Source organism: Mesoplodon densirostris, chromosome 8 (genome assembly GCF_025265405.1).
Source record: "Mesoplodon densirostris isolate mMesDen1 chromosome 8, mMesDen1 primary haplotype, whole genome shotgun sequence".
NCBI lineage: Eukaryota > Metazoa > Chordata > Mammalia > Artiodactyla > Ziphiidae > Mesoplodon > Mesoplodon densirostris.
The window spans coordinates 58,402,136-58,429,912 of NC_082668.1; the positions used below are offsets into that span (position 1 = coordinate 58,402,136).

The 27,777-nt window shown below is 39.6% G+C and overlaps 1 protein-coding gene across 1 annotated transcript in view; it reads left to right on the plus strand.

Moving 5' to 3' along the window:
• The window catches only part of THSD7B (thrombospondin type 1 domain containing 7B), an 801,116-nt gene that overhangs the window by 217,631 nt on the left and 555,708 nt on the right, over nt 1–27,777 (plus strand). Inside the window, exon 4 of the mRNA XM_060106700.1 lies at nt 8,748–8,917. Within this exon, the coding sequence (XP_059962683.1) occupies nt 8,748–8,917 (170 nt within the window). The remainder of the gene's footprint in view (nt 1–8,747; nt 8,918–27,777) is intronic.

The window sequence follows — 27,777 nt, forward strand, 5'->3', positions numbered from 1 at the left end:
TGTTCCATGAGCACTTGAGAAGAAATTGTATTCTGTTGTTTTTGGATGGAATGTCCTATAAATATCAGTTAAGTCCATCTTGTTTAATGTATCATGTAAAGCTTGTGTTTCCTTATTTATTTTCATTTTGCATGATCTGTCCATTGGTGAAAGTGGGGTGTTAAAGTCCCCTACTATGAATATGTTACTGTCGATTTCCCCTTTTATGGCTGTTAGTATTTGCCTTATGTACTGAGATCCTCTATGTTGGGTGTGTAAATATTTACAATTGTTATATCTTCTTCTTGGATCGATCCCTTGACCATTATGTAGTGTCCCTCTTTGTCTCTTCTAATAGTCTTTATTTTAAAGTCTATTTTGTCTGATATGAGAATTGCTACTCCATGTTTCTTTTGGTTTCCATTTTCATGGAATATCTTTTTCCATCCCCTTACTTTCACTCTGTATGTCTCTAGGTCTGAAGTGGGTCTTGTGTAGACAGCATATATATATGGGTCTTGTTTTTGTATCCATTTAGCCAATCTGTGTCTTTTGGTGGGAGCATTTAATCCATTTACATTTAAAGTAATTATCAATATGTATGTTCCTATTCCCATTCTCTTAATTGTTTTGGGTTTGTTATTGTAGGTCTTTTCCTTCTCTTGTGTTTCTTGCCTAGAGAAGTTCCTTTAGCATTTGTTGTAAAGCTGGTTTGGTGGTGCTGAACTCTCTCAGCTTTTGCTTGTCTGTAAACGTTTTAATTTCTCCATCAAACCTGAATGAGATCCTTGCTGTGTAGAGTAATCTTGGTTGCAGGTTTTCCTCCTTCATCACTTTAAATATGTCCTGCCAGTCCCTTCTGGCTTGCAGAGTTTCTGCTGAAAGATCAGCTGTTAACCTTATGGGGATTCCCTTGTGTGTTATTTGTTGTTTTTCCCTTGCTGCTTTTAATATGTTTTATTTGTATTTAATTTTTGACAGTTTGATTAATATGTGTATTGGAGGAATTCTCCTTGGATTTATCCTGTATGGGACTCTCTGTGCCTCCTGGACTTGATTAACTATTTCCTTTCCCATATTAGGGAAGTTTTCAACTATAATCTCTTCAAATATTTTCTCAGTCCCTTTCTTTTTCTCTTCTTCTTCTGGAACCCCTATAATTCGAATGTTGGTGCAATTAATGTTTCCCAGAGGTCTCTGAGACTGTCCTCAGTTCTTTTCATTCTTTTTTCTTTATTCTGCTCTGGAGCAGTTATTTCCACTATTTTATCTTCCAGGTCACTTATCCGTTCTTCTGCCTCAGTTATTCTGCTATTGATCCCATCTAGAGCATTTTTAATTTCATTTATTGTGTTGTTCATCATTGCTTGTTTCATTTTTAGTTCTTCTAGGTCCTTGTTAAATGTTTCTTGCATTTTGTCTATTCTATTTCCAAGATTTTGGATCATTTTTACTATCATTATTCTGAATTCTTTTTCAGGTAGACTGCCTATTTCCTCTTCATTTGTTAGGTCTGGTGGGTTTTTATCTTGCTCCTTCACCTGCTGTGTGTTTTTCTTTCTTCTCATTTTACTTATCTTACTGTGTTTGGGGTCTCCTTTTTGCAGGCTGCAGGTTCATACTTCCCGTTGTTTTTGGTGTCTGTCCCCAGTGGTTAAGGTTGGTTCAGTGGGTTGCGTAGGCTTCCTGGTGGAGGGGACTAGTGCCTGTGTTCTGGTGGATGAAGGTGGATCTTGTCTTTCTGGTGGGCAGGTCCACGTCTGGTGGTGTGTTTTGGGGTGTCTGTGGACTTATTATGATTTTAGGCAGCCTCTCTGCTAATGGGTGGGGTTGTGTTCCTGTCTTGCTAGTTGTTTTGCATAGGGTGTCCAGCATTGTAGCTTGCTGGTCGTTGAGTGAAGCTGGGTGCTGGTGTTGAGATGGAGATCTCTGGGAGATTTTCACCGTTTGATATTATGTGGCGCTGGGAGGCCTCTTGTGGACCTGTGTGCTGAAGTTGGCTCTCCCACCTCAGAGGCACAGCACTGACTCCTGGCTGCAGCACCAAGAGTCTTTCATCCACTCAGCTCAGAATAAAAAGGAGAAAAAGTAGAAAGAAAGAATTAGTAGAAGTAGAAAGAAAGAAAGAAAGAAAAGGAAGAAAGGAAAGAAAGAAAGAAAGGAGAGAGGGAGGGAGGAAGGGAGGAATGAGGGAAGGAAGGAGGGAAGGAAGGAAAAAAAGAAAGAAAGAAGAAAGGGTAAAATAAAAGAAAGTATGATAAAATATAATAAATTTATTAAAATAAAAAATAAGTATTAAGGAAAAAAAAAAAACGGACGGATAGAACCCTGGGACAAATGGTGAAAGCAAAGCTATACAGACAAAATCTCACACAGAAGCGTACACATATACACTCACAGAAAGAGGAAAAGAGGAAAAAATCATAAATCTGGCTTTCAAAGTCCACCTCCTCAATTTGGGATGATTCGTTGTCTATTCATGTATTCCACAGATGCAGGGTACATCAAGTTGATTGTGGAGCTTTAATCCACTGCTTCTGAGGCTGCTGGGAGAGATTTCCCTTTCTCTTCTTCGTTCTCACAGCTCCCGGGTCTCAGCTTTGGATTTGGCCCCGCCTGTGCATGTAGGTCGCTGGAGGGCGTCTGTTCTTCACTCAGACAGGACGGGGTTAAAGGAGCCACTGATTCGGGGGCTCTGGCTCACTCAGGGCTGGGGGCGGGGGCACGGAGGGCGGGGCGAGTGCGCAGCGGCAGAGGCCGGCGTGACGTTCCACCAGCCTGAGGCGCGACGTGCTGCGTTCTCCCGGGTAAGTTGCCCCTGGATCCCGGTACCCTGGCAGTGGCGGGCTGCACAGGCTCCCGGGAGTGGCGGTGTGGACAGTGACCTGTGCTCGCACACAGGCTTCTTGGCGGCGGCAGCAGCAGCAGCCTCAGCGTCCCACGCCCGTCTCTGGGATCCGCGCTTTTAGCCGCGGCTCGCGCCCCTCTCTGTAGCTCCTTTAAGCAGCGCTCTTAATCCCCTCTCCTCACGCAGCAGGAACCAAAGAGGGAAGAAAAAGTCTCTTGCCTCTTCGGCAGGTCCAGACTTTTTCCCGGACTCCCTCCCGGCTAGCTGTGGCGCATTAGCCCCTTCAGGCTGTGTTCACCCTGCCAGCCCCAGTCCTCTCCCTGCGCTCCGACCGAAACCCGAAACCCGAGCCTCAGCTCCCAGCCCCGCCCGCCTTGGCAGGTGAGCAGACAAGCCTCTTGGGCTGGTGAGTGCGGGTCGGCACCGATCCTCTGTGCGGGAATCTCGCCGCTTTGCCCTCCGCACCCCTGTGGCTGCGCTCTCCTCCGCGACTCCAAAGCTTTCCCCCTCCGCCACCCACAGTCTCCACCCGCCAAGGGACTTCCTAGTGTGTGGAAACCTTTCCTCCTTCATGGCTCCCTCCCACTGGTGCAGATCCTGTCCCTATTCTTTTGTCTCTGTTTATTCTTTTTTCTTTTGCCCTACCCAGGTACGGGGGGAGTTCCTTGCCTTTTGGGAGGTCTGAGGTCTTCTGCCAGCGTTCAGTAGGTGTTCTGTAGGAGTTGTTTCACGTGTAGATGTATTTCTGGTGTGTCTGTGGGGAGGAAGGTGATCTCCGTGTCTTACTCTTCCGCCATCTTCCCCTCCTGCCCCTGGAATCATTCTTCACTTCTCTCTTTATCTCCTATCCACATCTAATCCATTAGAAGGCTGTCTCCACCTTCACGTTGTATCCAGAATCTGATCACTTCTCATCACATTCACTGTGACTGCCCCAATTAAAGCCCTACCATCATGTCTCCTGGACTGGCAAAGGCCTCCAAATTCGTCTCCCTTCTCCCACTCCCCTATAGTCTATTCTTTAATCAGTGGCCAGGATGATTCTTAAAAATTTGAACCTCATCGTGATATGATTGCCTTCCTCAACACTTGGCAGTGGTTTCCTAGCACATTTGGAGTAACACTCACAGCCCTTCCTCAGCCCACCAGGCTCTCTGTAGCCTGGCCCCTGCCCATCTCTCACTCCCTCTCCCTCCTGCCTTGAGCTGCCTATCCCAACCACACTGGCCTCTGTGCTTTCCTTGAAAGTGCCAAGCACTGTCCTTCCCTGGCACCTTTGAACATGCTCTTCTTTCTGTCTAGAATTCTCCTTGTCCACCCTTTCTTTTGCCCACTGTTTCATTTTATTCCGGATTCTGAAGACTTTCCTGGTCATGGCACTGAAATAGCTCTCCTCCATTTCTCTCTGATGGACATGTCACTGATGCCGTGTTATGTATTGGTTCATTTCTGTCTATCTGCCCCACTAGAAGGTCATCTTCCCAAGGTCAGGGACTTTGTCCTGCTCACTGCTATGCATTTCTATTGTCAGAAATCATACTTGGCACACAGTTGTAGCTCAAGAATTAGTTCTTGAAAGAAAGGAGGAATGAACACATGGTTGAGTAAATGATTTTTGCTTACTCTTGGGCAGGCTTATTTTTGTTCCTGCGGAGTTAGGGAGTCCTGCTTTCTGGTTCCTTCTGCCATCCATCTCTCATACATACCTTTACATTAACTGAGATTTTCTTTCACAAGTTGTTTCCCCTGTGTATTCAGTATATGAGTGGCTGACAGTGTTCTCTCTCACTAATAGTGGGGACATTGGAGTCATTTTTACATGAACAGATGATGGCAGGTTTACCTAACATTCACAGTGACCAGGGAGCAAAATGGAGAATTTGACTTCAGGGCCTTGAAAAAGCATTACTCTTCAAAAAAAGTGTCATTGCACCATTTGGTGGAAATTTGCATTTTTTTTTTTGCGGTACGTGGGCCTCTCACTGTTGTGGCCTCTCCCATTGCGGAGCACAGGCTCTGGACGCGCAGGCTTAGCGGCCACAGCTCACGGGCCCAGCCGCTCCACGGCATATGAGATCTTCCCGGACCGGGGCATGAACCCATGTCCCCTGCATCAGCAGGCACACTCTCAACCACTGTGCCACCAGGGAAGCCCGGAAATTTGCATTTTTACAATTAGAGATTCTTTTATTTGGCTTATATTTTGTTTCTCTTTTTAACTTGTACTTATCTCCTGAAAGTGCTAAAATCTGACCCTATGTGACCACAGCGTTTGAATTATAAAGTGAGTGGCTGTGTGATGTTCTCAAACTGTCTTTGTGTTTGAGACTGGAAGGAATATTATACTGGCACTGTAAAATATTACTGGTCAGTTGTCAGTGACAGTATCACTGTCATCAACTGATGATATTTTTTTTGCTTCATCCCAGAAAACAATTCCTCAGACCAAGACCAACATTTATTTGTCCTCATCATGGCTGGGCAGGTAGCTACTTGTCATCTACAGACTTGCTTTTTATATCCGCAGACCAAATTTCATGAGTTTACCATTCACCGTTTTAATCTACCAGAGAATCATTTCATTAAGAAGATGTGCTTTAGAATCAGATATACTTGTCTTTGCATCCTGCTCTTTCACTTACTTAATTAGGTGACCTTGGAAAATGTCTTATTCTTTATGCCAATTCTCCCATCTGTAAAAGAGGAAATGATATTTTTTTCATAGCCTTGTTGGGAGGATTATATGAAGTCATGCACCTAGATTTGTTAGTGCAGTGCCTGGTACTGAGTAAGTATGCAGAACATTTTGGATGTTATTATTACTTGGGGGATTTGTCATGATACCCTAGAAGCCTGAAGAAATGAACACTTTGTCTATCCTGTTCAGCTGGGGTGTGTGACAAGACAAAGGGATCCTAGGTCATGTTCGTAAGGGGCTATGAGGATCAACTAATTGTTTTCATGTCATGGCCGTTTACTTGAGGCATTTCTACACTTGGTTTCAAAATGCTGCTCACCCACAAAAGGCAGGACGCTGGCCTTTGAAATACCCTCTCTTTCCCTCCTAAGCAGAAGGACAAAGTGAGGCTGGGTTGAAAGGCATCAGAGTTGGGAGAGAGAGGGTGGAAAGGCCTGATCTTTGACATGGACTTAGCCATTAAAGAGAATGCCCCTGGCAGTCAGAAAGCCAAGTTGTCTGGAGCCTGGAGGACTATCCCTACTAAAGGAGATAACAAGCAACGTTTAGCTGAGCGGTCCCCTTTGATTTCTTATTCTGTCAGATCATAGAGACACTTTCCCAGGTTGGTGGAATTCAGACTGTTCAGTTTTCATGGCTTCTGGGTGATTTGTGATTAAACATAGATAGTGCATTTGAAAAAAATGAAGAAAAAAACGACAGACTATGAAAGGACCTGCATTTTAAACAGGAATTTAGAAGCCCTTCGCTGGTGTGTTTTTTCCTTTGCCTCTTTCTGGGTTGGTATTTTCTCTGAGGTAGTAAACAATAGCAGTAGTGATAAATGTCTTCTATATCTTTAGACAATTCGTTGTTTGCCAATGAATAAAATTTGGGTGTTTTTGGTTAATGAGCTACCAACAGGGTTTTTGTTACATTATATATAAGACTATATATCTACATATATATATATATATATATATATAGTCATTAAATTTTCCGTTTAATTTTTGTCCATAATGACTTCCAAAATTCCTCCATATCTAATTCTTATAGTTTCATGATAAATTAATTGAAAAAGCAATTTATACAGCATGGCCCATTCCTTTCAAACAAGTGAACAAATTACTGTGGCTTGCTATAATTCTAAACTCTCTAAGTTTCTTTTATGCTCTTTGCTGAACTTTGGTTCTTAAAAGTTAGACCATGGCATTCCTGGATCCTTAATAGTGGGACTTTGGATGAAATCAATTAAGTTCTTATAAGTACAGTGTTGGTGTGTGTGTGTGTGTGTTTTCTGTGTCAGCAGGGGACAAAAGGCAGGTGTAGGACACAAGAAAAAAGGGAATTAACATTTATTATACTCCTTGATTCACATTTGGTATTATTATCCCTATTTTACAAAATAGAACTCAGTGAAAGTCACATGACTAGTAAGTGGCAAGGCTCAGATTCAAACCATGTTGATTTGACTCGAAAGCATGCTTGCTATCTATACCGCACTGCCCCTTTTTGCCTACCTATGTGCTCACTATATCATAGGAGTCTTGGAGTCAGGGCTATATCTGACCTCCTTAATAGACAGAGAGCTCTCCTTTTAGGGAATCATTGGAGGAAGAGGGTTTGAAATGAGAATGTGATAACCATCCAATAACCCACCCCTACCTCACTGTGCCTTGCCCTGGAGTCCAGAGGCAAGCGAGCTACCTGTACCCTGAGACTCAGGGACACAAGAGACAAACATTCTGCCTGGGTCACCATGAAGCCAAGGGTGACAACTCTGTCTAGTGAGGAGAAAGGGCTTTGGAGCATCACCTCTGGAGAAGGACCATCTCTGGGAAGACCTGGACTTTTCTCGATCTCATGCCCAGGAATTAGAAACATATTATTGTCTATATTCCCCTAGTAATAAACAGAACCTGAACTCTACATTTCAGACTCTTGCCCAGCCCGGTGACTGAGTTTCACTTGGAAAACCCTGTGAAGATCAAATAGTGAGGCAGAGGTAGAAGAATTATTACAACAAACCCCACAGGATTGTCCAAATTCTTTTTCTACAATGGGCTTTTCACAAGACTGATGATCCTCAGCTTTCAAGCTTTTTAGAATGATGACACTCATTGTGAGAGGCTTTGCTCACTCTTAGATTTCTTAGAGATTTGCTTCCTGATTTTGATATCTGTTACTTGATTTCATTTTTACTCTGGTTTCTGTAAGGCCAGGGCCTTGGTGACACATGTTTATTTTTATTGCTACTTTTTCTTTTAAACAATCACATAACTGAGAAAACTTTCCTTAAATCTGAAATGGGACAGCGGATATGAGAATGTTCTTAGGTTTGGTTTACTGTTCAGAAGCTAATGAGTCTTCTGGTATTTATGGGAATGCTGTAGGGTTATGTTAATGCTGTGGGCTTGAGGAATGCTATAATAAGCCACAAAAGGAAATTCTGTCTGAAATCATTCTCCAGGTATGAGTGTAGTGTTGTTATGGTGGTTGTGTTTTCTGTAAGTTATGTACAAACTTCACTGTGTTTTTTCCTTTTATTTGTGTGTGTGCATGTGTGTGTCTATCAGTGTGTATCTTAACCAGTTGTAAACCTGGAAGACATATTCTAAATCAGTATAACCATGGCATGTCTGTATATGTAAAAAAAAAAAAAAGTACTTGTCAATTAAATATACTGGCACATTGTGAACTCATTTTTAATATGTATACCCTTATCTTAGTGGAGTCAAACTGATAGAAATACCTATATCAAGAAGGTTGAAAAATTGGAGGTAATCTCTGTCCATTTAAACTAATACGTTCAGACATTCATACACTGGCCTACTAATTAAAAAAGAAAGGCCAACTTTCACACAGTCATCTAGAAGTTTGTAAAATGAAACCCCAAGACAAGTTTACCTGCTATGAATTAGGCTCAATTGGTTTCCAGCTCCTTTCCTTGATTCTGTACTCTCTTAGAGCTTTAAGGCTGAGACATATCTACTGTTTATCCATATTTCCTTCCTTTGCTCCTCTGGGCCTGTGCTATAAGCATGATAGGCCGCTGTGATTTTGCTATAGGAAATAAAAGGGATTTAGTATTCAAAGCTGGTAAACATCTTTATCCATAGGCAAAGATTTGGTACTAGAAAGAGAGATGATTATGTACATTTGATGTCGATGACTTAAGTTTCCTGTAGAATTTTGTATTTTCCTTACTTCTTCTTCTTCTTTTAAACAAATCAAACCAAACAGGTATTCCTGGAGGACCTCTGAATGGAAAGAATGCCAAGTCTCTCTCCTCCTCGAGCAGCAAGACCCCCACTGGCATGTGACGGGACCCGTTTGTGGAGGTGGGATCCAGACCCGGGAGGTGTACTGTGCCCAGAGCACACCAGCATCCACGGCACAGAGGGCCAAGGAAGGTAGGCAGCCAGTTCTGGGGACGGATTCTGCTGCTGATTGGAAGGGAAATCAACACCAACACCATCTTCTCATATTCTCCTTGATATAATGGACCATCAACATTCACAAATTTAATGTTTTGTTGACTCTTTACAAGCCATCCGTAAGTTCTGTTACTTGAAGTAGTTTGGAATAGTCAAAATAGTACTGCTAATAATATCAGTCTCAAAGGATCTTTGTGAAAATTAAATGAGAAAATATACCTAAGATCTCTAGTAGAAATGACTGCTACAGGCTAAGGGGCTGGTACGCTGGAGTGAGTCAGTTGGTGAAGAGTTAGTAGCATTCTTTTTTTTTTTTCTATACGAGAAGTTTTTTGTGAATTTGTGAGTGTGGGAAGTTCTACAGACATATCACTTTCAGATATCAAGGATCCATTCATTTATTGCCAGGTTTTAGATAATATGAAACTAAGAAGAAGGAAAAGGAGGAGGAAAAACAACTTTCTCCATGGTATCCTCTCTATTAGGCATGTATAATACAATCCATTTGTTTCAGAGTTTAGGATAGTGATAACATATAAGGACTGAAAAACTGGCCCAAATTTATTTAAGTCAATGGATTGAAAAGCTAAGAGTGTGCAGTAATGCTTCCACTCTAGAAAAATATGTGGCCTGTTCCAGGCGCATTGGGGAACCCAACAGTGCCCTCTATAGAAGTGGTCAAGGTGAGAATGTTTCCTTGAGTGTGCATGTACATTCTCTGCTGTAGGACTTGGTTAGACAGAGAAGATGTGAGATTTCTTATTGTAGAAATACATCCATTTCATCCTGTAAAGCTTTTCATACCAGGTGCCTTTTTTTTTTTTTTTTTTTTGTGACATGGCCTCTCATCATTTCAGAGGCCATGACCATAGCCTTGGATGATTCAGCTCATGACTCATAGAAGGATCATCTTTACAGATACCTTAGCATTTGCTTCAACAATTGAAGTTACAGTGTCAAATTTATAGGGCTAGAGTTATTTAAAAATTAGTAGTTAAATTTTATTCCTTCTCGGGCTTCCCTGGTGGCGCAGTGGTTGGGAGTCCGCCTGCCGGTGCAGGGGACGCGGGTTCGTGCCCCGGTCTGGGAAGATCCCACGTGCCGTGGAGTGGCTGGGCCCGTGAGCCATGGCTGCTGAGCCTGCGTGTCCGGAGCCTGTGCTCCACAACGGGAGAGGCCACGACAGTGAGAGGCCCCCATACCGCAAAAAACAAAAAACAAAAACAAACAAATTTTATTCCTTCTCTAATGTCACCTTTGGAAAGTGACAATTCACACACTTTCTCTTCCAGCATAGAACATGACTGTGCTTACTCCTCTGAATTTGGAAGAACAAATTTAGATAAAAAGCTTCAGATTATTCTTTCAGACCTTGGTGATCTTTCTATTCTACTTTCTCCTTCTTCCCTTTTACTGTTGTCTACAGTACTAGGATCTTCAGGGGTCAACACATATATAAGAATTTTGTAGAATTGATATATTATGATCAATTTTCAGCTTCAACATTTAATCTTCTATTGACATCTTCATCTTCCTAAAGTTTCTTTAGTAAAAATAGCTTTCTTATCGATCACCTATTTCTAAAGTTTCTTCAACCTTAATCTTTCCAGCTTTCTTAATGGAAACATGCTGGGCAGGAAATTTGCAATTAGGAGGGAAGTGGAAGGATGGTGTTCTAGCATTGGAAGTCGTATGCTACATGTTGGGGGATGTTAAATAGAGGAGGGGTGTTAAGTGCAGATTTAGCAGCCTATTAAGCCCTGGTACAGTGTGCTTCAAGCATCTATAAAAGAGGAAAAAATCTTAGGCCAGGCATACTTCCAAATTAATACTTTGGTACACATGGAAACAGAAAGCCCTTAGAAAGCCAAAGCCTGGTAACCCAGTTCTCAGGGGGCACTTAGATGTGGGGACAAGATACATACACATGGATGTATATAACGCAACAATGTACTCTTGTAGCAATTTGAATACAGTAGTCAAACTATTGCTGCATTGGAAAATACAGAACAGCCACATGGCATTAAAGGCATGGTAAAGATTACTACTTATCTTTGTAATCATTACAAAGGTTTGATTTTGCTCTTGTTTGGAAGTGAACCAGAAAGGTTATTTAGCCATTACTTTCCTTTCTTATAAATGCTTTAATTTCCTGCTGTTATTATTTATGGATATACCTTGACAAATCTGGCAACATGAAAATTTCTTCCTGGCTCAAGTCAAATTGTTCAAGAGAACAATTGAATTGCAGTTATAAGGGACCAAAGAGTGTTTGCCCAATTAAAGAGGCAGAGTTTAAATATTTCTAACCTTTCTGCTAATGCAGTAACAAAGGCCAAAATTGATAACACTTTTTGCATTTCAGTTTTTATAAAGATCTGCTTTTTTGTTTTGGGATTTTAAAATTATTGTTAGATTTGGAAGGGAGAGGGGATTTTAATAGCATTGATTTTGGAAACTCTTTTCTCAGTCGTAATTGACTTTTCCACAAGGTTAAGTTTTCCTTTGGCTCCAGGATACTCTGTTCACTCTCTGAAGTGGAATTGCTTGACTTTTCTTCCTTGAAAATCCCACCATCTACTGTGAATTAGTTACTCTGCATTCCAAGAACCTGATCTTAGAGGAACCCACAATCTTAGGGAAAAAATAAGGTTAATTTCCATGGATCTCTCATGAAATAAAATGTAATGGAATATCTAGATACCAGAGTAAAAACAACAACAACAACAACAACAACAAAACCCAGAAAAGAGTGCTAATTCTCTCCCAAGGGCCTCAGAGTCTCCTGCTCAATGCTGAGGCTGAATGGGACTTCCGTGCAGTTCTGTTGCCAACTTATTCTTGTTGATAGCCAATTCTCCATTTGACCTCAGTTCAGGGTGTTTGTCAGAATAGTATAGTAACATCTATGACATATTTACCTGGTTCTGCTGTTCACTGTCCATGTGGTGTTTTAACTGCAGCCAAAATAATGCTATAATAATCAATATGAGAAGTGTTACTAGTAATAGTAGACAGGCCAATAGATTGTGAATGAAAATGTAGCAGAGTATTTATGATTTTGTTTACCAGTTATTGTTGTAGAGAGAATTGTATTTCTCTTTTATAGTTCAGAAGCACCAGCAAGAATGATGCTTACCTATAAATCTAAAAGCTTGGATTTGGTGAGACCATTTTCTTCTTGCCCTTTTGTCAGGTGAAATTAAAACCACTCAGCCTGCATTCAAGGGATGTTTCTCGGATGGTAAAACATTGAAAGAAGGAATGCACTTACAAAAATCTAATAAAGACAGGGAATATTTTATTCCATTCATGATAGTGTGGCCTAGAGATTGGCATATTAACAAATGTGGGATGAAATGGCTTAGAGATGCAGTGTATTTATATGGTGATGAAAACAAAACAAAACAAAAACCTAAAAACTAAATAAAAATTGGGAAAAGATATTGGTGCAGTTAAGCACCATGTTTTAAATTCAGTATTTGGCATTAAATGGACACAGCTACTTTAGAATGCACACCATTTAGCTTTGAATTGTTAATTGTGTTAGTTAACCACTCCGCACCAGTAAGATAGTTCTTGAAAGTCCTATGTCTCTATAATGCTGGGCCCAGAGTTGGCAGTAAGACAGTACATGATAAGATAAGGGAACATGTCCTAGTTTTAAGTATGTTGGTTTGGTGAGTAAAAAGTGGATGACCATCACACATAACTTTTTTTTTTTCAAAAATAATTTGTTATGTGCTAGCTATATTTTAGGGTCTGTCCTAGACACTGGAACTGTAAAGATGCCTCATTAATACAGGCTTTTAATTGTGACAACAGTTGTACTAACAATTATGCTATAATGTCTTAGGTAATGTGTCTTCAGTAGTGTGTTACATTTTATATATATACATATGTTTGTAATATATAGGCCATATATATATATGACATAGTTAAAACCATTTAATTATGCCTGAGAGTAATCTTCATAATGGAGATAATGCTTCAAGAGAATTTGGAGGATCAACATGAAATCATGTTCTAAGTGGAGACAGGGAGAACATATGGAAATAAACGGAGATGTTTGTATTCAGTGGTGGCATGTGAAGTGGTATGAGAGGAGCACAGGAAATAAGGAAGTTAAATAACATTTAAAAGCTAATCTCTAAGAAGGATGTTACATAATGATTAAAGGATCAATCCAAGAAGAATATGTAACAATTATAAATGTATATGCAGGCAACATAGGACCACCTGAATACATAAAGCAAACATTAACAGACATAAAGGGAGAAATTGACAGTAACACAATAATAGTAAGGGACTGTAACATCCCAATTACATCAATGGACAGATCATCCAGACAGAAAATCAGTAAGGAAACACAGGCCTTAAATAACACATTAGACCAATGGACTTAATAGTTATTAATAGATATATACAGCATGCAATCCAAAAGCAGCAGAATAAACATTCTTTTCAAGTGCACGTGGAGCACTTTCCAGGATAGATCACCTGCTAGGCTATAAAACACGTCTCATTAAATTAAAGAACATTGAAAGCATATCAAGCATCTTTTCTGACTGCAAAGCTATGACTCTATAAATCACCTACAAGAAAAAAAAATTCAAAAAAACATAAACACATGGAAGCTAAACAATATGCTACTAAACAGCCACTGAAGAAATAAAAGAAGAAATAAAAAATACCTGGAAACAAATGAAAATAAACAAACAAAAACCCAGTGACCCAAAATCTATGGGACACAGCAAAAGCAGTTCTTAGAGGGAAATTTTGGCAATACAAGCCTACCTTGGGAAATAAAAATCTCAAATGAACAACCTAACCTTATACCTAAAAGAACTAGAAAAAGAAGGAAAAACAAAACCCAAAGTTAGTAGCAGGAAAGAAATTATAAATATCAGAACAGAAATAAATGAAATAGAGGCTTAAAAAAAACCAATATAAAGACAAATGAAACTAAGAGCTGGTTCTTTGAAAAGATAAACAAAATTGATAAACCCTTATACAGCTTCATCAAGTCAAAAAAGGAGATGACCCAAATCAATAAATCAAAAAGGAAAAAGCAAAAAATGAGACTGACACCACAGGAATACAAAAGATCATAAGTGATTACTCTGAACAACTATGTCAATAAAATAGACAACCTAGAAGAAGTGGACAAATCCCTAGAAATGTACAGTCCCCCAAGACTGAACCAGGAAGAAATAGAAAATATGAACAGATGAATTAACAGTAATGAAATTGAATCAGTAATTTTAAAAAATCCCTACAAACAAAAGTCCAGGACCAGATGGCTTCACAGGTATATTCTGCCAAATACTTAGAGAAGAGTTAACACTCATCCTTCTCAAAATACTCTAAAAAATTCAGAAGGAAGTAATGCGTCTGAACTCATTCTGTGAGACCAACATCACCCTGATGCCAAAACCAAAGACACTACAAAAAAAAAAATTATGGGCCAGTATACTGATGAACATAGATGCACATATCCTCAACAAAATTTTAGCAGTTCGAATTCAACAATACATTAACCACATTTGTGGTTCAATATCCACAAATCAATTACTATGATAAACTACATTAATAGTTCAAAGAATAAAAATCTTGATTATCTCAATAGATGCAGAAGAAGCTTTTGAAAAAATTCAGCATCCATTTATGATAAAAATTCTCCACAAAGTAGATACAGAAGGAACATAATAACGGCTATATATGATAAGCCCACAGCTAACATCATGCTCAGTGGTATGAAAGCATTTCATCTAAGATCAGGAACAAGACAAAGATGCCCACTCTCAACAGTTTTATTCAACATAATATTTGAAGTCCTAGCCACAGCAATCAGATAAGAAAAAGAAATAAAAGGAATCCAAATTGGAAAGGAAGAAGTAAACCTATAACTGTTTGCAGTTGATGTGATATTATACATAGAAAATCCTAAGGATAACTTAAAAAAAATCTCTGGAGTTCATCAATGAGTTCAGTAAATTTGTAGCATTCAAAATTAATATACAGAAATCTGTTGCATTTCTATACCCTAACAACAAACTATTGGAAAGAGAAATTAACCAAATAACCCCATTTACGATCACATCAAAAATAATAAAATACCTAGGAATAAACCTAACTAAGGAGGTAAAAGAACTGTACTTGCAAAATTATAAGACACTAATAAAAGAAACTGAAGACAACACAAACATATGGAAAGATGCTCTGTGCTCATGGATTGGAATAATTAATATTGTTGAAATGACCATACTACTCAGTGCAATCCCTATTAAAATACTAGTGGCATTTTTCACAGAGGTAGAACAAATAATTTTAAAATGTAGGGCCTCCCTGGTGACGCAAGTGGTTGAGAGTCCGCCTGCCGATGCAGGGGATACGGGTTCGTGCCCCGGTCTGGGAGGATCCCATATGCTGCGGAGCGGCTGGGCCCGTGAGCCATGGCCGCTGAGCCTGCGCGTCCGGAGCCTGCGCGTCCGGAGCCTGTGCTCCGCAACGGGGGAGGCCACAACAGTGAGAGGCCCGCATACCGCAAAAAAAAAAAAAAAAAAAAAAAAAAATGTATATGGAAGCACAAAAGAATAGCCAAATAATCTTAAGAAAGAAAAACAGAACTGGAGATATCACAGTCCCTGAATTCAGACTACAAAGATACAGTCATCAAAACGTAGTATTGGCACAGAAACTGACACATAGATCAATGGAACAGAATTGAGAGTCCAGAAGTAAACCCACACACTTATGGTAAATTAATCTACAACAAAGGAGGCAAGAATATACATTGGAGAAAGGTCAATATCTTCAACAAGTGGTGCTGGGAAAACTGGACAGCTATATATAAAAGAATGAAATTAGAACATTCTCTAGCACCATATTCAAAAATAAACTCAAAAGGAATTAAAGACCTAAATGAAAGACTGGAAACCATAAAACTCTTAGAAAAAAATATAGACAGAACACTCTTTGACATAAATCATAGCAATATTTTTTGGAGGTCTGTCTTCTAAGGCAAAAAATTAAAAAAACAAACAAATGGGATCTAATTAAACTTAAAAGCTTTTGCACAGCAAAGGAAACCATCAATGAAATAAAAAGACAGTGTACTGAATGGGAGAAAATATCTGCAAATGATGTGACCAGTAAGGGGTTAATACCCAAAATATACAAACAGCTCATAAAACACAGTATCAAAAAAACAAACAACCCAGTTGAAAAGGCAGAAGATCTGAATAGACTTTTTTCAAAGAAGACATACAGATGGCCAACAGGCACATGGAAAGATGCTCAACATCATTAATCATCAGAGAAATGCAAATCAAAACCACAATGAGATATCACCTCATACCTGTCAGAATGAACATAGTCAAAAAGACCACAAATGACAAATATTGACTAGGATGTAGAGAAAAGGGGACCCTCGTACACTCTTGGTGGGAATGTAAATTGGTGCAACCTCCGTGGAAAACAGTATTGAGGTTTCTCAAAAAAATAAAAATAGAACTACCATATGATCCAACAGTTTCACTCCTGGGTATATATCTGAAGAAAACAAAAACACTAATTCGAAAACATACATGTGCTCCAATGTTCATAGTGCATTATTTATAATAGTCAATGTATGGAAGCAACCAAAACATCCATCAATTACATGAGTGGATAAAGAAGATGTGGTATATACATATATACAATGGAATACTATTCAGCCATAAAAAAGAACAAAATTTTTCTATTTGCAACAACATGGATGGATTTGGAGGGTATTATGCTTAGTGAAATAAGTCAGACAGAGAAAGACAAATACTGCATGATGTTATATGTGGAATGTAAACTATAAAACAAATGGATGAATATAACAAAACATAAACAGACTCACAGATACAGAGAACAAACTAGTGTTTAACAGTGGGGAGAGAGTAAGGGGGAGGGGCAATATAGGGGTAAAGGATTAAAAAGTACAAATGTCAGTGTGCTAAGAGAATTCTCGTGAATGGTCATGTCCTATTTGCAAACTTATTTTGCAAAAACATATGCAAGAACTTCTTGAGATATGAAATAAACTAATTTACCTTATGAACAGATGAACAGATTTCTTAAGGGGCTATTGAAGGAGGTATTCCACCATCATTTGAGGGTCTAGAAATGTCCTTTACCTGTCTTTAGAAATTGGTTTAAAAGTCAATAAGCTCACTTGGGTGTGAGAATAGTGTCAGGAAAATAATATGCTTAGAAATTCCCTTAGCGTCAACCCTTAGAGGAGAAATGAGACTGCTTCAGTGGGGTTACAGGATTTTCTCTTGTTTTATAGTAACAGAGAATCACAGATAACTGGATGAAGTAATCTTTGCTAATTAATAGCAGGATATTGGATGGCAGTTCACATGAGACCAAGAGATAGAAGACTATTGGCCTGTAATATTTCAACCTTGGAAACATACTCAATTATTAGGAATATATAGAGTATATACGAATATAATTCAAATATTCTCTCCAAAAGTGTGAAAGCTGATAAAAGTTTAAAAGGAAAGGAACATTAAATACTTAGAGGGAATTAGGTCACCTGGTATCTAAATTGGGATTAGTTTCTAGTGGTTCTGTTTTATTGCATTTGTATCTCAGTTTAGTGATTTTTTAAATCAAGTGTAACAGTCTTATCTTAGTATGATATAGCAAATGTTTACTGAATTACTGTACTTAGTGAAAATATTGAAGAGTGCCTACTTTAAGCATTCATTAGATTATCAGCCTGTTCTTGACATTAAAAATTTTTTTAAATTTATCTCAGGGTTTAATTCACATGATTGAAATAAGAGCGGGAGAGAACTTCCCTTGACAAATGATAGATGCAGGATATTTGAGGAGAAAGTCTACCATTGAATAGAAGTTACTCCTTGGGGGGAAGAATAAACTTGTGGAAAAATGGGTCTTTTTTACAACATGTGAGCCCTGCTTAATTTGATCTAAAAAGGAAGAACACTTGTTCTTTTTTGTTTAATATGTTATATATTTATTCAGAATTAGCACAACGGAATTGATAATTCAGTACAGTGTACTACTGAAACCAGAGTATGTGGCATCACAGAGGAGGCAGATCGTCAAGAACCTAGAACTAGATGTGAGTTTGGATTTTTCCAGTGGTTTTACCAGTAATAGTTTAGCTTTTCTAATCTTAAAATTGCACTAAGACCATACTCCTGTAACAGCACATCACTTTTACCTGATACCTGGCCATTCTGATTGTCTTTGTTACTCATTAAGCTGTAAAGCCCTTGAAAGACATGCTGGGGTCCTTCTTTATATTTCCAAGTGCCAGCATCTATCATGTAAAGGGAAAATTTTTAATGCTATGGAATTCAAAATGGAAATCTCTTCAAGTGAGAGTGAAATACTGAGTTTTGTTATTTTTATTTATTTTTTTGCTTTTTGGGTAACACAGAGGAAGAAATTGTTTTACTGTTGACAAAACCAAAATGATCTCCTATGTGGAGATCAGCATTCCATGCCAAGGCCAGGTGTTCCAGACGCCCTGGAATGAAATCATATTAAATAGAAGATATGAGGGTCATGAAGTGATGGAAATGGTCCATCACTTGCAGAAAGATTGAGGAGGAAGGTAAAGGAGAGAAAACAAAGACAGTCACTGGGCCAGCTTGGACTGAAACTGTGGTTTTACCCAGTGGTCTTGGCTCAATACACTAGGTAGTTGATTTTTGAATATTTTTTAGAGTTAAATATTGCCCCCTTTGTTGTTCCCCAGAGAAAAGAGATCATGGAAACCACAAATGATTTCAAATTATTTGTATCTATCAGTTTTTGATCTTTAACAGTCTAGGAGGGGAGATGAGACAAACAAATAACTACAGAAATAAGTGCCTTAAGAGAAAATAAGAATTTTAAGGAAGGGGAGGCTAAACCAGTGAGATGTGAGGGCGATAGGGTATGTTTGTTAAGAAGAAAGCTTTTACATGGGCCTTAGCAGAAGGGCATGCTTTAGACAGGGGTTCATATGAAGGGGACGGAATCCCAGGTGAAGCAAACCATGTGAGTAAAGACACAGAAGTGGAAAGTCATAGAACATATTTAGAGTAAAACCAGTAATCAAGTTGGACATGGATATGGAATGGATGAAGGTAAGGGCCATGGCTTTAGGGTAGAGACAGAACTCTAGGCTGTGGTCTTTGGCCTTATAATGGTCATGAGATACTAGAACTTGAAGTATTATCCTCTCTATCCCTGTGCGACACTCTGAGCTCCAACAATACTAAACTTTTTTTTTTTTTTTTAACATTCTAGACCTTTGGAGCTAGTCTCTGTCTGACCACTGACCATGATCCTAAGGTTTCCCTCATTCCCCTTCACCCTCATGAACTTCTCCATAGCTCTGACCTATCACCTGGATAACCTCTACTTCTTAGAAATTGTTTCCTCTGGGAATCCTTTGAGATGACATAGGCTTTCTGCTCCCCAGTCACGTTATTTCACTGCATTGTAATTGCACTGCTTGTGTGCACTGTTAACCAGGCTACTGTGCAAGGTCTGTGACGTTGGGGACCTCATCTGTGTTGTTCACTGTTATTTTCCCAGCATTTAGCACAGTATCTGGTAAATAAAAGATGCTTGAACTGAATTCAAGCTTTGCCCCTTCTCATGTTTCTTTTACCACCTTTGTCTTTCTTTCTCTTGGCCAATGCTCTACAAGGACGTGGTTCTCAGTCCATTTTCAGACTTGGATAAAACAGCATATTGTAGTGCCTGGGATCTGGCTTCCTGAGTAGCAGCTGAGGGGCCAGTAGTTCAACCTGGGAGATACAACCTGAAAGGGTAGGAGACTTAGCTCCTTGAGGAGTGAAATGTCACTCAAGGGAAACGTGATTTAGGAGGGAGCCAGGCTATTCCCAGTGCACCTGTATATTATTCCAATATCTTCTTTTTAATCCTTCCAGAGAAATCCGGTTTTCCAAATACACAAATCTGGCCTATATACCTTTGTGTTTTATTGTATTGGGTTGGCCAAAAAGTTCGTTCAGGTTTTTCATACCATCTTATGCAAAAACCCGAATGAACTTTTTGGCCAACCCAGTAAAATGGTAGCCAGCAAAACACATTGCATAGCATTGCTTCATATTTTCCTTGCTTTACTCCTGGTGTTTTTTCCCCTGTCACTGCCTCCTTGCCTTGCAACTTGCAAAGAAAGTGGGGTTTTTTGCGCTGTGCCCTGTGGCATGTGGAGTCTTAGTTCCCCGACCAGGGATTGAACCCATGCACCCTGCAGTGGAAGCACCTAGTCCTATCCACTGGACTGCCAGGAAGTTCCCAGATAAAATATTAACACCTTAATTCTCATCATAAGCTCTACTTTCTAGAGGGCTCAGCGACACAAAACTCAATGAGTATGTATTGAAAGAAAGAATGAGAGATGCTATTTTTAAGGATTTATTATAATAATCTAGATGAGACATAGTATGAGCCTGAAAGATGGTGGCAGCTGTAAAAGCTCTTCTTTTTTCTCTTTCATTTTCCTTCTCTTTTTTTCCTCTCTCACCCTCATTTTCCTTCCTCTTCTTTTATGTATCATCCAATTTTCTTTTTTCATTTCTTCCTGTTCCTCATCCTTTCCCTCTTCTTTTCATCTGGCATAAAGCCATGGCTCACGGGCCCAGCCGCTCTGTGGTATGTGGGATCTTCCCGGACCGGGGCACGAACCTGTGTCCCCTGCATTGGCAGGAGGACTCTCAACCACTGTGCCACCAGGGAAGCCCTCAGTAGGTATTTCTTGAACAAATGAAAACAAACCCCTGCATCTAGTCTTACCATTCAGTTTCAGGCTTTTCTTTTCACAGTGGAACAGCTCTTCTCTTCTTTGCGATCATTCACATACACCTGCACTTCATTAACGAACAGTTAAGTTCTTTTCAGAGTCGAAGATTGCATTTGGAAAAAATCTGCTGAGACTAGTGCATTTACAATCTTTAGTTGGGTGTCTCACTAAACTTCATTTTGTCAGCTGGATTAGATTTTTCTTGAACACCAGGCCAAGAGGTAATTAGGTTCCTCTTGGCAGTGCAATTTCTGAAACAAAGTTATCCCTTCCGAATCTATTTGTCCAGCCTTGTTGAATATGTGAATGCAAGTAGGACATAGAAGAAATATCCACTTATTGTCCAGCTCTTCCTGCAGGAAAGTTTCACAACTTTCTCACCAATTTATTTTAGTCATTAGCATTTTTCCATGCTCTAGTTTGAACTTCACACCAGGTTCTCTCCTCAAGAGGGAAGAGTCATTTAGTAAGATCTCTGTGTGTCTAAGAATGGTTAAATTACTCTTTGTGTTTTCTGGCCATTTTCTCAATAATGGAGAGAAGAATCAACTTCCATGTCAAGGAAATTCCCTGGTGGAGCAGTAGTTAAGAATTTGCCTGCCAGTGCAGGGGACACAGATTCAATCCCTGGTCTGGGAAGATCCTACATGCCGCGGAGCAACTAAGTCCAGACACCACAACTACTGAGCCCTCAAGCCACAACTACTGAAGCCCGTGTGCCTGGAGTCGTGCTCCACAACAAGAGAAGCCAGTTCAATGAGAAGCCTGTGCACCGCAACAAAGAGTAGGCCCTGCTCGCCGCAACTAGAGAGAGCCTGTGCGCAGCAACAAAGACCCAACGCAGCCATAAATAAATAAATAGATAGATAGATAGATAGATAGATAAATAAAAGACCCTTTGCTTTAAAAAAAAATTTCCATGTCAAGAGAAAAGCTGAAAAAACAGCTGAATTGTGATACCCCTTCTAATTTTAAGATTCTCTGTGTCTCCATGTGGAATATAATTGTAGTTCATTTTATTCTTTCAAGGTCTGCTTTTCTAAGACTTTGATTTTATTTCAATAAACTGTTGATGAAATGTACCTGAGTTGTCCCAGTTCTTTTAGGCTCAAAGCTCAGTACTGAACCCAGATATTTCTTTTTGAATAAGCTATAGCATTTTAAATGCAGTGTTCCCACATTGTACTTTTTATTGTCCTGCCCAACCCCATATCAGATTCTTTCCCAGGGTTCCAAACTTCAGGATATTGTCTCTCCTGATGCCAAATGTTCATGCTAAAAACCTGGGCAATATCCTTGGCATTTCACTGTCATTCACCTCTTTGCCCACACTTAGTCTGTCACCAAATTTTGTTCTGTTATCGAACCAAAACTTGGATCCACTCGCCCACATGTGGTAAAGCCAATCTACTGATGCTGGGTTGTGGTGAAGGAAAGTGCAGCATTTATTATAAGGCGCTGTACAGGGTATCTGGGACAGCTAGCGCTCAAAAAGTCTGAACTCCCCTATGGCTTTCAGCAAAGCTTTTTTTTTTTTTTTTTACATCTTTATTGGAGTATAATTGCTTCACAGTGGTGTGTTAGTTTCTGCTTTATAACAAAGTGAATCATTTATACATATACATAAGTTCCCATATCTCTTCCCTCTTGCGTCTCCCTCCCTCCCACCCTCCCTATCCCGCCCCTCTAGGTGGTCACAAACCACTGAGCTGATCTCCCTGTGCTATGTGGCTGCTTCCCACTAGCTATCTATTTTACGTTTGGTAGTGTATATATGTCCATGCCTCTCTCTCGCTTTCAGCAAAGCATTTTTAAAGACAAGGTGAGTGAGGGGAGTCCCAGGGCATGTGATCAGCTTGTGCATAATTCTCCAATTGGTTGATGGCGAGGTAACAGGGCAGTGACACAGGGGTTAATGGTATCAATCCTCAGGTGTCAGTAGGTCGGGGACTATGTGCTCATGGTCATCAAGTAGTTAATTTCTTCCATTCGGTGGGGTTTTAGCATCTGTAAAGCAGCTCAGGAGACATGCATCAGATACTGTTATCTAGGTACTCCACAGAGGAGCTAAAGCAGAGGATAATGGGGACAGGACTGTTCTGGGAAGCCCCACAGGGTCCTGCTTGGTTACAACTCTACTATTTTTTTGTTGTTGTTGTTTATTCTATTTATTTCTATCTCCCTTCTAGCATTATTTCTCATTTGAACTACTGTAATAGTTTCCTGACTTATTTCCCTCCTTCTACTCTTACCCCCATATAAATAGAGTGGGGCATATTTAATGTGGTTTAGCACATGGTCTCTGCAGAAACACTACCTCTGTCCACATTCTCACTCTGTCACTTACAAGCTGTGTGGGGGTGATGATCATTCCTAGCTCATAGAGTACCTTGAAAACTAAATGAACACACACCCTTACACATCACTTAGAATAGAGCCTTATACAATAAGCACTGAATAACTATGAGCTATTATTATTTTCCTTTTCCACACTCCAGCTGAAGCAACTTTACAAGAAAGCTTATCTGAGTCTATTGCTCCCATGCAAAATGACTTCAGTGACCCCATCTGAATTAAAACTTCATAACATCTCTCACATAGCGATGTATGATCTGGCCCTGGCAAACCTCTCCAGCCTCAACACCCTCCCTTCCACTCCTTCTTTTGCAGCCACATGGTGTGGCATTGAGCAAGTTAGTTGACCTTTCTGTGCTTGAGTTTCCATCTTGCGGCTAGATGCTAGCATCACGTGGCCACCTAGGCAGCAAAGAACAGGAGAATCATGGACCCAGATCTTAAACATCTTGATTCAGAGCTGATACTCTTGCACAGTACATTTAAGAGACTAGTCATTGTGTCCCTGTTTCAATGAAGAAGAGTGAGGGAAGGGGGAATCCCCTGGCTAAGCAGCCATTTCCTAGCAATGGCTGTACACTTTGGAAGAGAAACACAGATCTTTGAGGGGCAGCTCGCTGTCTCTGCCACAGGTATTCTTTTCTATTAATTAATTACCCCTGTATTAATTTCCTATTGATGCTGTAATAAACTTAATGACTTAAGACAACACAAATTGATGATCTAACAGTTCTGGAGGTCGGAAGTGTGAAATGGGTCTCACTGGGCTAAAATCAAGATGTGAGCAGAGCTGTCTTCCTTCTGGAGACTCTAAGGGACAATCCATACCTCACTTTTCCCAGCTTCAGGATGACCCCCTTATTTCTTGGCTCATGACTCCTTCCTCTGTCTTCAGAGCTACTTGGCAACATCTTCAGATGTCTTTCTATGACCCTTATTCCTCCCTCATCCACTTATAAGGATTCTTGTGATCACATTGGTCCCACCTGGATAATCTAGAATAATCTCTCCATCTCAAAGTCAGTTGATGAGGAATCTCAATTCTACACCAACTTAATTCCCCTTTGCCATGTAACATAATGTATCACAGGTCGTAGGGAGTAAGATTTAGACATTATTCTGCCTACTCAAACCCTTTCTCTACTGAGAAATACTTGTGGTTTACTAAAATTAAACGAGAGGGTGGTCCTTGTGAATATATGGGTATGTAGTATGATGTTAGGGGGGACAGAGGTCCAATTAGCTTATAATTAAGAATTTAGGTGCTGAAGTTGGGATTGCCATGTTTGAGCACCAGCTCCCCTGTTTCCTACCGATATAATGTTGGACAGGTCACATAGCCTCTCTAAGCCTTCAGGCTTCTCCTCTGTAAGATGGAGATAACACAGGACTTCCCTGGTGGTCCGGTGGTTAAGACTCTGTGCTTCCAGTGCAGGGGGTGAGGGTTCGATCCCTGGTCAGGAAACCAAGACCCCACGTGCCGTGCGGCGCAGCTAAAAATAAATACATAAATAAAAATAAAATAAAATGGAGATGACAGTGGAGTTGTCAGGAGAAAATGAGATGATCCATATTTAAAGGAGAAAAAAATCATAGCCCAGTACCTGATATATACTGAGCACTCAATGAGTACAAAGTGTTATTTGTTCTTTTTCAGACAGTAAAAGCTTTGCTTTCTTGTGTATTCGCACATTTATCGGGGCCCTGCCGTTGGTGACACAGTGTATCAAATATTAGAGATGGAGGGATGCACAAATCAACCTTGACTATCAGGAGGTCAAAGCCAATTTGGAGAAACATAAAAATGAATTATGCGGCCTCCCTGGTGGCACAGTGGTTGAGAGTCCGCCTGCCGATTCAGGGGACACGGGTTCGTGCCCCGGTCCAGGAGGATCCTGCGTGCCGCGGAGCGGCTGGGCCCGTGAGCCATGGCCGCTGAGCCTGCGCGTCCGGAGCCTGTGCTCCACACAACCGGAGAGGCCACAGCAGTGAGAGGCCTGCGTACCGCAAAAAAAAAAAAAAAAAAAAAAGAATTATGTAGGTATAATATAAAGAATATTATATTCCAGGTGTGTAAAAAGTATTTTTCAAATGCAAAATTAAAAAGCAAGCAACCCAGAAGAGGAAAGGAGTAAGTCTTTTAAAGTTTCTATTAAAATGCAAATAGTTCAGCTTTTTCATCTGTAGAATGAGGAAATTAGAATATGATCCAATAGCAAAGTTTCTTTCGCTAATAAGATTATGTGATCAGTTCTCTCTGGAAAGGGTGTGACTCAGGCACTGGCCAGATACTTCACTGCCCTGCATCTGATACTTCACTGCCCTGCATCTGGTATGATGTGGATAGGAAAGGTCACTCCTGAAGCTCCGTGTCAGTTAATATCTTCTTGAGATTAGTCAGTCACCAATAACATGGCACTAATCTGTGAGTTCTCTACGAGTGCCTTCAGAATCGACTGCTAACAGATTTCGTACTTCCCTAGAAATTGGGAGTTGGGTATGTAAACATCCCATTCAGAGAATCCCAGTTGACTGGATGAAGTCCACAGACCATGACTTAAGCATTCTGTTGCAACAGTTTGGCACAGAAAAATCAGTAGATGTGCGAATTTTGGAATGGTATAATAAATAGAACATATAACAAAAGTTTTGACTTTTTCAAAATGTTCCCCAGGGCTGTTCAGTTACTTAATTGAAATGACCAGTCATAAAATGACTCTCCAGGATTTCTTATTATGTAAACAGGGAATTGAAAGACAAACAGTTCTAAAGAAATTGTGCAAAGTCATTGTAGCAAGAGCTATTAGTAAACTCAAATGTGAATAGCTGACACACATCTCAAGAAGAGTAAAGGGTCTCAGATATTATTCTACTTGCCAGAAAACAAGTTTGCCTGCAATCTTTTCATAGATACTGACAGAAGACATTAGACCCCTTGGTCAGAGACAAAGAGCATTTGTTACTCACAGCCATGTCAGTTGCCAGAATGTCATAATTGGTACTGGTTTCTGGAGCCCCAGTTCCCATAGTGCAACACACAGGGGCCTGTGATGCCTGCATGCATAGTGAGTTGTGTAAGGGGAGAGAGACATTGAGCCTTAGAGAGCCCAGTCCTTCATAATGAGCTGGAAGCAAACCTGTACAACCTTTGCCCTGGAGTGTGACTTTATCCTTCTCTTCCAAGGCTGTTCTCTCTATAAACATGCTTTAAAATATAGTCTGGAAAAAAATCTGTCATTATCTCTGATCATAAGATATGCAGAAATATGACAGATCCATGGAGAAACTGTCCCTACAAAACAACAACACACATGCATACACATTGGTTAATATATCCCTTAAAACGAAAAATGTAACAAATTGTATATAGTGAGTGATCTGCTGGTTTTCCGAATATAATCAAGACCTAGTATCTTCACTATATGAAACCATAGAATGCCGCATGTCTCCAAAATCTTTGATTGGCTAAAAGCAACCTCATTTTACAGTATCCTATCTTGTGGTGTTAGTTCATAAAAGGCAATTATTACAGTAAAAAACACACACAATCAACAGATACTTCTATTTAGAAAATGTCCTCTCTATTTTGAAAATTACAGCATCCAGACTTCTGGGAAATGTGTTCTATTTCCCTGAATCAAACAGAAACTGTAAAAGTATTGGGCTATTGATGTGCACCTTTATCCAGCAAGCTCTAAGAAGAATTTATTAAGGGTAGAGAAACAAATATGTAACAGATTGGCTTCTCCTGCAGAAGTTTTTGAGATGTGAAATTTTAAATGATTCTGCCAAATTGTTGGTTGGTAGAGCTAATATTTTGGAAATTCTACTCCAGACAACGAAAGGTTTGTATGTATAACTTGCCACCTATTAATCTCAAGGTAGCAAACTTTAAAAAAAATAGAAGATTTTATTGTGGGCATTTTCAGATGTACATGAAATTGAAATAATAGTTATTACACTTCGAAAAAATGGAATCATGTGGAAAGAAATACTGAACTGAGAATGAAGTAAATAGAATTCTAATCCCGTCTGTACCACTGATGATGATACTTAGCCTCAATTCTGGCTTCAATTTATCCTTTTATAAATTAAAGATGATAGAATGTATTCATTCTCACCTCATAGGTATATTAAATACTAGTGGGAAATACAAATGAAAAAAATTAGTTACATTCTGAAGAAAATTTGTTTATATGTAATTATCTTTTTCTAGTTACCTGTATAGTCTCCTTTCCCTGAAATAGAATTGATTGGAGACACTACAGTTACATCATTTCCCCAAAATTCTACACCTGCAATTTTCTTTTTTCTAGTTAGGATATACTATGAAATTGGTGAGACTCATTTCGTATTCTTTAGACCAGATAAAGCTTGAAAACCACATCTATCATTTTTAAGACTGATAACTTCATTTAAATAAACTATGTAGTTAGTTGTTGATTTAAGAGTACTTTTCCACATTTATATGTTTAGGCTATGAGAAACTATTATTTGAAGCAAGAGTTAAAGAAATGGAATCTTGGAACTAATTGAGAGGAAAATTAGGTAACATTTAAGCAGTAATTATCAACAAACCTGATGATATGAATGGCCTATGGTACTTGTCAAATGTATATGTTTCTCAGCTCCTCCCCTGACATTCTGCTTC